The sequence below is a fragment of the Meleagris gallopavo genome, chromosome 1 (assembly GCF_905368555.1).
Source record: "Meleagris gallopavo chromosome 1, MGAL_WU_HG_1.1, whole genome shotgun sequence".
In the NCBI taxonomy this organism is placed as follows: domain Eukaryota; kingdom Metazoa; phylum Chordata; class Aves; order Galliformes; family Phasianidae; genus Meleagris; species Meleagris gallopavo.
Genome location: NC_139404.1, coordinates 3,366,948 through 3,380,861, shown reverse-complemented (window position 1 = coordinate 3,380,861; position 13,914 = coordinate 3,366,948). Strand labels below are relative to the sequence as shown.

At 38.0% G+C, this 13,914-nt stretch overlaps 1 protein-coding gene across 2 annotated transcripts in view; it reads left to right on the top strand.

Annotated features, from left to right (window-relative positions):
- Nucleotides 1-13,914, top strand: part of MKLN1 (muskelin 1) — a 105,949-nt gene that overhangs the window by 67,006 nt on the left and 25,029 nt on the right. For both annotated transcript variants that reach the window (XM_085213313.1, XM_085213385.1), the window contains exons 11-14: nt 906-1,127; nt 3,238-3,367; nt 12,283-12,430; nt 13,443-13,557. In XM_085213313.1, the coding sequence (XP_085069439.1) occupies nt 906-1,127; nt 3,238-3,367; nt 12,283-12,430; nt 13,443-13,557 (615 nt within the window). The remainder of the gene's footprint in view (nt 1-905; nt 1,128-3,237; nt 3,368-12,282; nt 12,431-13,442; nt 13,558-13,914) is intronic.

Here is a 13,914-nt window from a genome sequence, read left to right as displayed (position 1 = left end):
TCTTCCAGGTGTTGAGCAAAAGCAAATGATCAGCTGGCAAGACTACTTTGGGTACCTTGTTTGCCTCCTTCTGAAATTTTTTTCTTTCCCTGCTATCTCCAAGGAAAGAATGTCCTCCCTGAATTCTTTCTCAGTCTACAGCTTTCTCTTCTCTTCCTCACTGTGTGCTGTGATACCAGATTTTGTTTAACCTTCACAAAAATGTGCTGCCTGGGAAAAGTTGTGTGTAGGCTTTTCTGAGTAGCATCTGTCTTGTTGTGTTTTTCTGTCTTTCTTTTCCCCTGGTGTTTTGTAGACATCTCCATTGCACTATGTCTGAGAACATCACCTGGAATCAGGGAGTTCTATTTGATTTGTACTGATGTATCTTGTGTGTGCCATAACTCGAATTCTGGCTTTGGGGATAAACTTTTTTCTGCTGCAGACTCTTCGAGGATTCCTGGCCAGGTTACAGCTCTATTTTATGTTGAAGTAGTGAAGGCAACAATAAATATGTGATTGAGATGGAAGCTGAGTAACAGATCACTGGTTGTTTTTGGATCAGTAGTGTTGTGTTCAGTAAATTAGCAGTGACCTTGTTTACTTTTTGGCAAAATTGTCTATGGATTCTGGATAAAAACTCTATATTTCTTTCCCTAAAATCAGCAGTTAGAAGTAGATGAGTGTAGCCCTTTTTGATCATTACATTGTCAAGCTGACATTAGATTCAAGCCTAAACTAAGGAGCTGTTTTCTGAATTTAATATCTGTCAACCACAATGCTTGTGCTCTTATCTGTTCACAAGACTTTCAGATGTGCAGAGTACTATCTAACTTACTAGATATCAGGGGAGGGATGCATAATCATAAGTCTGAACATGTTCAGATCTTAATGTGCTTTCTTAAAAACTTCTCTTGTTCTTGCAGATGTGTATGGATTCTGAAAAACACATGATATATACCTTTGGAGGCAGAATTTTGACCTGTAATGGCAGTGTTGATGACAGCAGAGCCAGCGAACCACAGTTCAGCGGATTGTTTGCTTTTGACTGCCAATGTCAGACATGGAAACTTCTGAGAGAGGATTCCTGTAATGCTGGACCTGAGGATATCCAATCCCGAATAGGACACTGTATGTTGTTCCATTCTGTAAGTATCCACACCATATCTTGATTCATGGTGTCTGACTTCAAAGAGAACATCTGGTTTTGATTGTCTTTCAGGCTCTTTAATCTTCCAAATGATGTGTTGTCTCACTTGATTTTTTTTTCAGTGATGTTGTAATGCTTTTTTTCTAAGTGCAGGTGGTATTAATTGAAATTTCAGGCAAAGTTTTCATGACTTAAAATGAATAGAAATTTAGAAATTAAAGTAAAAGCAAGGAGAATTGTAAATTGGTTCTAATTAAATAAGAGCGTTGAATTGCAATCCACTGGTTGAATTGACTCAGAAGTATTTTCCTTTCAGAGTCGGTAAAGAATCTTAGAGTCTTCTGTAATTACATGAAGTATTTACTAGACCAGGAATGGTAAACCTGACTAAGTGCAAGGCTTACCTGGTGTGCATTCAGAAGCACAGGGACCCAGCTGCTGCCTGTTATCATGATTAGCTGTTAAGTTTGGTTCAGATGGCATTAGGGGCTTTTAATCCAGAGCCTGATGGGGAACAGCAGAATGTTTGATGATAGAGGTTGTGTGGCACTTTATTACAGGGTAGATAAATAAAAATAAAAATCTTCTGTTGCTTTTCCACTTGTGCTCATCAGCTATTCAAGTGCAGGACATAGGGTTTGCAGGATGAGGGTTGTAAAGCATTGTATATGCACTAGACTACCTTTTTGTACAGATACTTTCAGTAGAATAACACAGTACAGAAGGGATTTGTATCAACTATGAAGCTTCCATGGGCAGATGTGGTGTAATGGCAGTTCTGCACTGAACTTAGTGGCAGCAAACAAGTTTTCAAAGTTTTGCTGATGTTGAACTTTGATTTGGGGATGGGAGGAGGAGCGGAATTGGAATTAACATTGTGGCATCCGCATGTGTTCTGCGATGTACACTTGAAAACTGACCAGATTGAAAAAGTTTTCCCTTTCGAATGAAAGATCAGAAGTTTCATAGTGATTGCTATGCTTTTAGAGCTTTCAATTTGATTTTTGCTTTTAATGACTCTCTAAAATTTGGTTTTATAAAAAAGAGAAAATACTGCCACACAATTCTGCATAGGTACCAGAGGATTTAAGTATATGCCTGTGGTAAACTTAAGAAGACAGGTTTTGACAAGCAGAGTTGATTTCAATTTAGGTATTTTGCTGTTTTCTCAGTCTTTTGTAAGAAAAAGTCTGCCTCTTTTGGGTCTTCTACTTGATGAGCTTGAAAGAAGTGATAAAGCTAGCTTTCTGCATATTTGCCTGTTCTTATTGTGTTGGTATCTGGATAGTTACTCTTAATTTCTTTGTTCCTGGTTTAAACTGTGAAATTGTTATCTAGTAGGGTTCTTTTTTGACGCTATATCACTTAGATTAGAGAAGACCATTAAGATCATCAAGTCCAATCATCACTTAATGCTGCCATGTCTGCCACTAAGCAATGTCTCTTCATGCCATGTCTGCACATCTTTTAAATACTTCCATGAATAGGAAGGTCCACTACTGCCCTGAGCAGGCTGTTATAATACCTGACTACCCTTCCTATGAAGAAATTACAGACTGGATGTCAGGAAGATTTCCCCTGGTGCAACTTGAGGCTGTTTCCTTGTGTCTCTTGCAACTGCTCACTCCTTTGTATTGGACTTGAAAAATGAATTGCCAAAATTCTGACCTTACAGTTTGATTAGCAGGGCTATAACCATTACTATGTGAAATTTGCCTGGTTACTCTGGAATGGATACTCTGTTGGATCCAGGTTTATGGTTTTACTTAGACTGAGAAAATAATGTCTTCTAAAACTTCATTTGTTTGGGGTGGAGGAATGGAAAGCCCTCAGTGGTACAGCTGTTGAAACTGAAAGTACATGACTTCAGGAATGGAAAAGATTAAGAATGAAATCAAGAATTATATAGCTTTTACTAAGTCTGTGAATAATAAACTGTTCTGCATAATTCTGTGAATCTTTGTGGATATGGAAGCAATAGACAATTACCAAATTAAAAGCATGATTTTAAATTTAGAAGAAAAATCTGTTACTCTTTCATTCATTAATGTTTCTGTGAAACAGAAATAAAGAACTTGGCTAAGGAATACCTTTTTCTTCCTTTCTAGAAAAATCGCTGCTTATACGTATTTGGTGGCCAGAGATCAAAAACTTACTTGAATGATTTCTTCAGCTACGATGTAGACAGCGACCATGTGGATATCATATCAGATGGTACTAAGAAAGATTCAGGGATGGGTAAGAGTATGACTACAAAGTAATGTCTTCACATTGGTTCTGAATGAGAAAGATATGGCTAGGTAGGTGAATGGCCAACTGCAGAGTCCTATGGTATCAGGTTAGCATCCTTAACCAGCCCTGTGTACCCAAGTGAACTCCACAGTATATAGGTTAAACTTACGCCAGCTCTTTTGTCCTTCTTGTCATTCAATATCTGTCTTTTAGTGCAATACAAATAATTGATGCATGAAACCATATGCCTATCAAAAAAAAAAAAAAAAAAAACCAACACCAAAACAAACAAAAAACCCAGCAAAATTAAACTTAGAAGAACATTTTTTGCAATTTCAGCAAAGATAAGAGAAAAACTTAAAAATAATTCTCTGTGGAAACAGGAAAGGAGAGAACAGCTGTTTAACTTCTACCAAGTGAAAGGTGCTGTGAAACAGTAATCATTAGCTTGGTTTGAGATGCAGAAAGGCAGGTAGGATGTCCGGAGAAATGGAGCAGAGGGGCAGAGGTTATTTTGCCTGATCAGAGCCGATGAGAAAAATGCGGTTTCTGCTGCACATGTGCTGATACACTTTCTCTAAATTGAGGAAGGGGAGCTAAATCTGGTAGCAGTATAGAGTGAAGCTTCAGTCCTGCTTGGTTCATGCCATCTGGAACTATATGCGGAAGTCCTGTATACAAGAATCCTCTAAAAACACCCAGAGGACACGGCCATAAATAATTGATTTTTAAGCTTTTTCTCCTCAAACATGACACAAAGGGAGAAGAATGGTCATTTTGGAAAAAAAGATTTCTACTTGTGTGAAGCACATTGTTTTCCTTTCTTGCTGATATCCTGATTTTTGAGCCTATGGCTTGGATGTTGAAATTTGCGTTGCATTGTTTACTGTGATGAGAGAATTTATTAATGCTTCCGGTATTATGCGTAATGTAATAACAAGCTTGATCTTGTTTACTGTTCTTCCAGCAGCCAAAATCCCAGGAAGCTGTTTTTACCTTAAATCTAGGCTTCCCTTCTTATTTTGATCAGGCTTAATTTTACTGAACTTCTGAAGTGAATTATCGATAATTGTGAGTTACTGTTTGCTCATTCAATTTAGATATGTCAGTGAGGGAGAAGAGTACCCAAACACTTATTCTCTGGAGTGATTTATTTACTTCATTGCTTCCAAGAAAGAAACAGCTTGTATTGTTGACAGTCTTATTTAATAAGGTGCCTGCATGTTGCCCGATGCTGCTGTGTACACACCCACACACTGTGGTCCTTAGAGCTTTCAAAGTTTTGTATTGTTCTTTTTTTCTTATGGTTTTACTAGCATACTTCCATTTTGCTTTTTTAAAACTGCATTTCTTGATAGCCAGAAGCTTTAAAATATGTGGCTGTAAACTATCACTGGTGTTAACTTCATATCTAAAGTTATTGAGTTTGTCTTAAAGCTAGTAAAGATGTTGAGCACCACTTCTCAGTGAATATATTATCTGCAAGGTTCAGGTACGCAAATGGAATCAAGTGTTTAACCTTCCTTCCCATTCCCACACGCCCATGAGTGGTGAATGGTAGGCATGGTAAGAAATGAGTCATTGAAAATAATTCACAAGATTTTCAGTTCACTGTTCTTGTATGTGTGAAAAATAAACAAACAGATTCCAATGTTTCCTTTGCTTTTGTAAGAAAATGCTAAAATTCGGTGTGTCTTAACAGGAGCAGAGCAAAATGCCTGATATGTGCAGACAATAAATATTGATAGCATTGTTTTTGCCACAAAAAAGCAAGTCTCTGTGTTCTTGTTAGGTGATGATATGTTGGTTTGATCTGCGTGAACTAAGTGATTCAGTGATTTGTTGCTGTGGAGTTTTATGCTGCTTGGTGTGATGAGTCAAGTTGAAGGTGCCTGACCTAAATGTTCCTATAAAGTCCCATGATTACATTTTGTTCCTGGCTCGCATATGGCATTCAGTTCTATTCTTAGTTGAGCTATTTTGAATTTTACTTCATCTTAATTGTTCATTTGTTTAAAATTTTCAGTGCAGCAGTGAGAAGACTGGAAAAAAATTAATGTAGAAAAACTTAAAGGCATATCAGTAATGTGAAGTGGATACCATATCAGAAAATAATGATGTTTCGGTTTTGCTGCTATCTCATCTTGTGGATGAGTTGTTGATGCTGTTTAGTTATTCTTTACTCTTAGTTAGTAATGTTGGTCGTGGAAAATCAGTTCCTTGTGTAGATAATGTGCTTGAGATAAAGGACTGCAAGTTGTAGCAAGTTTAGACATACTTTATTTTATTTGTTTGGAAAATACTCAAATTTGACCAAGGTACAGCTTCTGAAAGATTGGTTTGCAAATAGAGCTCTCCAGGATTTGCATACTGAAAGTCTTTTGTTACTGAGTCTGCTTTGAGCACAGATTAAGTCTCACGCCTCTTTTTGTCTTCCAGTTGCACTTGCCTCCTCTGCAAGGTAAGCACTGGTGCTTTCTCCATCTCAGTGCATCCAAAACACTAGTGCTTTCTCCCTATTGTCAGAGGAGGGCACCAAAATAAAGTCATTCACATTGGTTATCATTCTCCTGTGTGATAAGTATCACAAGCAAGAAATTCATTAGGTCAGCTAGAGAAATGGCCAAAATGGGACTGAGGAAAGGAGATTTCAATCGTGATAGTGAATCTGATAAGAACAAAGGCAGTAGTGATGAAATTGGAGGACGTATAGTATGATTGAAGAGCAGAGCCTGTGGTTGAGCAAGAGGCAGGAATGTGCATGTTGGTGAATGAACCCTTTTAGAGCAGTTACAGACTTACAAATATTCATGGGGGGGAAAATGAAAACTAAACAACCAGCCCTCAAAAAAGTCGAACAAAACAAAAACCAAAAATAACAAAAATCTCACAAGCCACGTGTTTATCTGAGACATACATATGGATTAGAGATGTCACTGATATCACATGTCTTTAAAAGTTTATATTGACGGCTTGCCTGACTTGCTCAACAAAGAGCATATGACTAATCATGGGCGGTCATTTCAGGTCTGATGTAGCTGATGGGAGCACTTGTGGTCAAGGTTCCTGTGATAATCCTGTTTGGCCCTGACTCAGGTGGTGTGTCAGAGGGAGAATTTCCTGTGCAGGAGAGCAGAGATCATCCTGTATCCACTGAGTAACTAACAAAATTATACAAGAGCAAGCCCTGTGTATTCTTATATTTCCTTTTAATTGTGAAGTAGTACTTAAGGACAAACTGTCTATATATATGTGTATTTTTAATTCTCTCTCAAGAGAGAATTCGCAGCTCTGCTTGGGCAGATGCTTATTGGATATAGGAAGTCAGGCTTGTTCCAGAGCTGAGTTTTCATGGATAAGGACCACGGACAGAGACGACACTGCCCAATTTGGAAAATCTTGATGTAAAGCAAAACACTGTTGGAAAAACATTAATCAAAATAAAAAGCATAGTTTGGAGCCAGCTTGGACAATTGATCTGCATATCTCATTTTGATTGTCTGTTTGACACCTGACATGATTTGCCCTGTGTTCATTTTAAGGTCTGTCCTGCCAGTGGCCAGCATATCTTTTAACATGGAAGTACTTTTTTGGTGATGTACGTTATCTTTTCTTCATTGTTGTGAGGTGCTTATCTGAACCAATCTAAAAATACTTGGTTTTGTCTTTGAAGGTGAGGAGACTTGGCAGTCAACAAATCTTAAGAGCGCTCTACAGGAAAGGCTGAGCAGAATTCCATTTGAGTTTTCTAAATGATCTGCTTTCTTCAAAATTTCTCATTTCTTGGGAGAGAACTTATTCACTGAATATCTGGGTTGCTCATTTGTTTTGTTTTGTTTTTTTTAAATATAACAACCAAACAGTTCACATGGTCTCCTTGCTGCTCCCTGGCTGGCTTCCAAACACAGTCTCATCATAAAAAATCCAAGAGAATAATTATTATCTTGCTGTGTCAACAGCTGGCTTGAATACTATCTCTGTCACTTTGCTCCATTAAAGTTCAGGAGGTGCTGCTTCAGCTTTATGAATTACAAGGAGGAATATGTAGCAACTTGCTGACATACCGCTTTTTTTTTCCCCTCAAATTTTTCTTTTAGGAATGTGCTAGTTTCTGGTACTGGAACAGCAGTAGTGTGATGTAGCTCTCTGCTCTTTTAATCAGGGGGTATCATGAGGAGGAGGATGCTTGCATCTTGCTTGTAGCAAGATTAGCAGTAGCATGTTCTGAGGGAATCGTAATTTAGGTGGCACTAAAGTGCTGTATCAGTGAACGTGCTGAATCCTTCAGAAGTGATTGGCAACTAGAAGGTTTCATATTTCATTTGTCAGTTCTGTGTGTTCAGAACATGTTTTTTGCTATAATTTCTTGTCCAGTAAGAGATGGGATTTCCAAACCTCTGTCTAGTATTATGAAATCCTCCTCTATGTGAACTCCAGCTTATTGCTTGGCAAACTCTGCCTCTGTGTGAGAGCTCTGTTTTTCCTCTTGCTTAGATACTGGCAGCAGTCAACATTGTGCTTGAAACAACTGTAGCTGTTTGTACACGCAAGCCAAAAAATATTCAGCTTGCTGAAACGATCACTGTAATTAAAAAAAAAAAAGAAAGTCTTTAAGTAGGGATTATAGTAGTAGGAACATATCTGTTGCATGATTAGGTGTCACTTTTCTAGAAGACTGAATTGACACTGTACATGGTTACTCAGCATTTTAGCAGAGCTTTCTCAGGAATTACGCCGTTTATTTCCATGGACGCTACAGTAGATGCATAGAGCATAATAACACTGTCTGATGGAGCACATTCTTGACTACGAAGTACGATATTTCAGCATGGTCACCACCACCATTAGCTGTACATTTTCACATGCACCACTAGAAGTGAACCACTGTTCCACAGTTGCTATGACAGAGTCATTGCTGAAGCACACCACCCACTGCCTCACTGTGCTTGGTCACCAGAAACATTCAGCAAGCATCAATGAATGTCAATGGATGTTTTCTTTTTTTCATATGGAAGAATTCAGTGACACACCTTTGCTTCATGTGCACTTCCATATCAGATGCCATTCTCTCAGGCTGCCCCTCCACTGCCATCTGTCATGTCACAAAATGTAACAGTGTTTGCAGGAAGGTTCAGTCTCTGCTGATATACTGCCAATGTCATGGGCTGACGTAATGAAAGAAGAGGCATTACATTCAGAGCAGCCCTCATATTGCTTGTTTTGAATGCAGCCAGTTACGTAAACTCAAGGCCTGGTTAGCTGCTTAGTGTTTCAAATATGGAGGCTGTAAGCTTTTTGTTTTTACTAGATAAAACTAAAATGCCAAGTTTTGGAGAGAGGATTCAGATCCCTGGCTTTCAAGTAGTTATTATCTGTCTGTACTGGGATAGTTAATGAGATTATAGGAAAAGGGTGCATTAGCACGTGAAAAATATTCACTTTCTTCTGGGCGTGCTTTTGATTTTGCATTCTGTTTAGCAGTTTCTTTGCACAGCTTTTCCTCTTCAATCTGTGATGTGCTGTCATAGAAGCCAAGCTGATATCACTATGCAACGGGCCAGTATCGTGTTCAAAACAACCAGCCCTACATCCTCAGCTGCTGTTTTGTCCTTCGAGCTGTCTGCCTGCAGCTGATCTGAGTGATAGTGGGGCCTGAGAGGAACTCCAGACTGCATGAAATCAGTGGAGGTTTGCTCCAGAGCTGATTTACATCTACTTTTTGCCGAGAAGCACAAAAGTGAGGGAACTTTTGTGCAGCTCTTCTTACTGCTTTATGTACTTCTTGGATCCAGTACATTGCAAATATTAGCTCTCGAAGTCCACTGGCGTTACTGTCTGATTCTCATCCCATGTTGTTTATGGCTTTTTACTGACTCTTAAAAATATATAATTACTATAATAATAAACAAACAAAAAAATCGCACCAACACCAAAAACAACAAAAAAGATCCTAAGCAATCTGTTACTGACATAAATTCAATTTAACATCTTGCATGCAAGATTTAATTTCCGTCCCAAAGTATGTTTTATTAGTTAAGTATCACAAGGGTTTACAGCCGTTGTCCCTCTCTAATATGCTGACCTCAATCATTTGAATTATGTCCAGTGCTGACTGCAAGCCGGCTGCACTTGGAAGCGATGAAGCTCTCTTACCCCCTAGTGGCAGTGTTTGTCAGTCATGATGATTTTATGTAGCCCTTTGCTCTGTCAGGGATTATTGGAGTTTTTAGGCAAGCATCTCTGATGTTTCTATTGTAAAATAGCATCTCCCTCTTACTTTGTGGTAGTTTGCCTTATTTCCCTTTAATTTTCAGGGACTTGTTCACCAAATCTATCGTGCTTTTTTGTTTCTCAAGTTATATTGCACCTATCTTTCTCCTCTCTCCTGCAAAAGGCTAGCTGTCAGCTTCCTATGCCTTGTGCTGTATCCACTTCAGTATGGTTTCTGCCTAATTACTTAGGCTAGAGTTGATGCAAGTTGCTCCTCATCTTAAGTCCCTAGTAAATGCAGTTTACATATATATATTTGGGTATAAATTTTTCTAGACTTTCTGCGTTTAGTCTCAAGAATAGGCTAACGTAACACTGTAGGGAGCTTGGAATTACTTGAATTTGGTTTTGATTGCAGTTACTGCATGTGAATCCTATTTTATTTCCAGGAGTTTAAAAAAGAAAAAAAAACCAACCAAACAACAGAGGAACTTCTCCCTCTTTCATGATATAAATAATAATTTCAGCTTCAGGAAAGATATAGAACACATTTAACATTTCAGAAGGGATGAGACTTCCGTAGACAAGTTTCATATGCTTTCTGTATCAGTGATAATATGCTAACCATATCCCTCATGATTATAATAATTTTCATTTCAGTGAGCCTAGGGTATTAATGCTCTGCAGATTTGCATGCTTTTTTTCTAATAACCCAACATGGTCTCGAATGTTAAAAGCAGCGGATAGGGTTGCAAAGACATTTTCCATCTACATCAGCATTGCTGATCAAATTTAGATGCTTCTCACCAGAAATATCTCATATGCCTTGAGTTTAATCCTTTTGGGTCAATGATTCAGTCCCTGACAATGCAAAAAAAATGCTATATGTATATGTTTTGAAAATTAGTCTTTAATTGTCTTTTTTGCTATCAGTTTTCTCATTCGGTGACTTTCGCAGTGCTCCTTAAACTGATTCAGAAATTTGCTCATGGTTTACCAATAAAACAAAGCGTAAAGTTGTTCTACATCTAGTGTTGTTCCCTGCTTTTCTTCTTTGCTCTGTACCCATTTGCTTACAAACTGGATGACTTTTCCTTTGATACTTCATGGCAAAACAGAGATCAAAATAGGCCAGTTTATGGTGATGAGGGCTAGAAAGACTCTGCCTCTTGCTTTTCCATAAAAACAAGCAAGGAATTGGTTGACAGGGCTCTAAAAATGACTTAACAGTATATATTTCAGTTCCTACTTACATTTACATAAAAGATAATCATTTTTTTTAAATGTTTGCTTTTCAGTTTTGCTAAACATTTTGGTAAAATTTTTTCTGTCTAGAATTTTCAAATTGACATTTATTACTTTCTTAGTGTACCGGATGTAAACAGTAAAGTGTGAGACGCAGGTCTATTAGAGAATAGGTTTACAAAACAGTTTTGTGTGTTCTTGAAAAGCGATATTAAATGCTTATTAGCACAGGTCTTGTTTTCTAGGCTATGTGTGTAGTTAATTGTAGGGAAGAATTTGCAAAATACAAAAGTTCTGAGAATTTTTCATGCCAAAATCTTGATTGAAGTCCAGGGACCTTTAACAGCCTTTGTAAACTGACCCAGAAAGAGAAATGAGACAAACAGGATCTGTAAACAAAGATCACGTGTTTTTCACAAATACATTTTGGAAGGATGGTTGCCTAGGGAAACAGGAAATGGGAATTATACAACAAACAAAAAGGACTGCCAAACAAATTTGCTGACCTTTTTTTCAGGGAATTATGATGAAAACTGCTGGAATCCTCAGTATTTAAACTTATTTCTAAATCTGAAGGTGGAACAGAAGAGTAGCTTAGCAATTATTCCACAACCATACAGGAGATAAAGAAAACTTCCTTGAAATATTTGTACTAAAGAAAACAATGCAAGGCTGTGAGCTGTGTGATCATAAGTTTATCATGAAATTTTTTTTGAGCCTTCTAGCTCAATTAAATATTTGGGAATCAATGCTTCCTTTTACAGATGAGATAACAACAAAATCATCCCATTTTTATCTCGCAAAGATCATCTAGCTCTGTTGCAGTGCAATTTTATTCTCATTTTTGAGGGCAGTAGTTTTTCAAACCTTGTCTGTACTTTTCTCTAGGAAACAGCAGCTCTCAGAATGTTGTTTAACATGCTTCCAGGAATCATAAATAAGAAGGGAATAAGAGAATTTGTTCTTAGTGGAGAAGGAATCAACCTTTGGGTGATGTTTCTTCCTCTCGTTTATCTCATGTGACTTTGGAGAACTCCATATGAGGAGCTCTCTAAACAGGAGCAACTTCTGCATAGCTCCTGTTCAGAGATGCTTCAGTTTTAAGTAGTGGTAAATAACAAGAACACTGTGGAAAATAGAAAATACTGGGTTCACCCAGTCCAGATACTGGTTTTATATGAAAGTTGAAAAGGTGAAAGTACTTTAAAAAAAAAAAAATTAAAAAAAAAAAATAGGGATAATAAATCGCAGGTTTAAACTGAAGGTGCTCTTCATTCAGAATACTAAGAAGGTAATTGAATGAAACTTTGTGCCTTTACTGTGGATATTGGAATATCCCTATATTCCCCTCTTGGAAGTTCATGGAGAGGGTAGTACATTTATCTGATGCTTAGATCCTTTCTCGTATCCTCCTTTATTATTAGCCTTCAACTTCTTTTTTTTTTTTTTTTTTTTTCCTTTGTCAGTTCCAATGACAGGTTTCACTCAAAGGGCTACCATTGATCCAGAACTGAATGAAATCCATGTCTTGTCTGGGCTCAGTAAAGATAAGGAGAAGCGAGAAGAGAATGTAAGGAATTCTTTCTGGATTTATGACATTGTGAGGAACAGCTGGTAAGTCAATTAAAGGGGAAAACTTCCAATTTCTACAATGATTTCTTTAGAAAGCAGTGCTTAACACAGTAATACTTACTAAGTAACTCTATAATAATTTATAACTATGCACTGGTAATCTTGAAGGTTCAGTTCCTTTTAGGCTCTCTTTCCCAGAGTATTTAGAAAGACTGTAGAAACAAGCCACTTGAAGGGAGGAAACTGTATTCTTCTTTCACTGGAGACAGGTGGGAGGTGGCTGGGGGAAAAAGTAAGCTCCTATGTGAAGTTTTTCTTGTAGGAAATGTTCAAGGCAAAAAAACATTTTCCTAATTCCCCACTGGACCCTCCCTTGACAGCTACATGCTATTCCCTCTGGCCTTGTCACTGTCACCAGTTCTTGTGAGGAGCTGTAGGTCACTATGAGGCCTTCCCTCAGCCTTTTCTGCTCTGGGCTGAAAAACCTTGGACCTCAGCTTCTCCTTGTATGTCTTGTCCTTTTTTTCCATCTTTGTAGCTCTCCTTCAGATGCTCTATAAGAGTTTTATGTCCTTCTTATATTGTGGCACCCAAACTGCACCCTGTGGTTGAGGTGAGAGACCATACAGTGGAGAAAAGAGAAGGACAATCCCTTCTCTCACCTGGCTGGCAGAGCTGGGTCTCATGCACCCCAGGGTATGGTTTCCAGGGAACTTACCATCAACTAGAATCCCCAGTTCCCTTTCCACAGGACTGCTGTACAAGCCTCTCATCCTCAGTCTGTATAAATATCCAAAGTTGCCCCATCCTAGGTGGAGAATTTAGCGCTTGCTGTTGTTAAACTTTATGTACATGGCAATTCCCCTGTCCAGTTTGTCAAGGTCTCTCTGTAGGACCTTCAGTTGGAAACAAAACAAAACAAAAAAGTCTGTGTGGAGAGGAGATTAGTGATTCAAATAGCACTTTTGTTAAAGTTCATGGTCTAGATCTCCCTCATCTCTCCTGTATCCAAAATGCTATTCTATTAATCAGTACTTATTGTCATATATTTTAGGTCTTGTGTCTATAAAAATGACCAAGCAGCCAAAGAAAATCCAGGTAAAAGTCTTCAGGAAGAAGAGCCCTGCCCAAGATTTGCCCATCAATTGGTTTATGATGAGTTGCACAAGGTATGAGAGTCTAAATATATAGACAGTGATTTTATTTTTGTTACTCATCCAGTATAGTTGCTTCTTCAGAGATAGTACAATGAAAATACCTGTTTGTTTGGTGTTAACTGTTACTCTGGATTACTCTGTTAGTTCTGTAGTTTCAGCTGACAAACTAATGTGTTTGGAAGTGGGCTGTACTTTTCCCTCTTATGGATAGCTCCTACAAGCAATACAGACTTGTCAGGTGGCAAGCTAGTAGCTTCTCTTGTACTTGAGAACACCTGCAGCTTTATGCATCATCTTTAGGGGCTTGAGTTCAAAACCTCTTGGAGTTGTTTCTTTAGTTTAGCTGTTGCGTTCATCCTTCCAAGTACT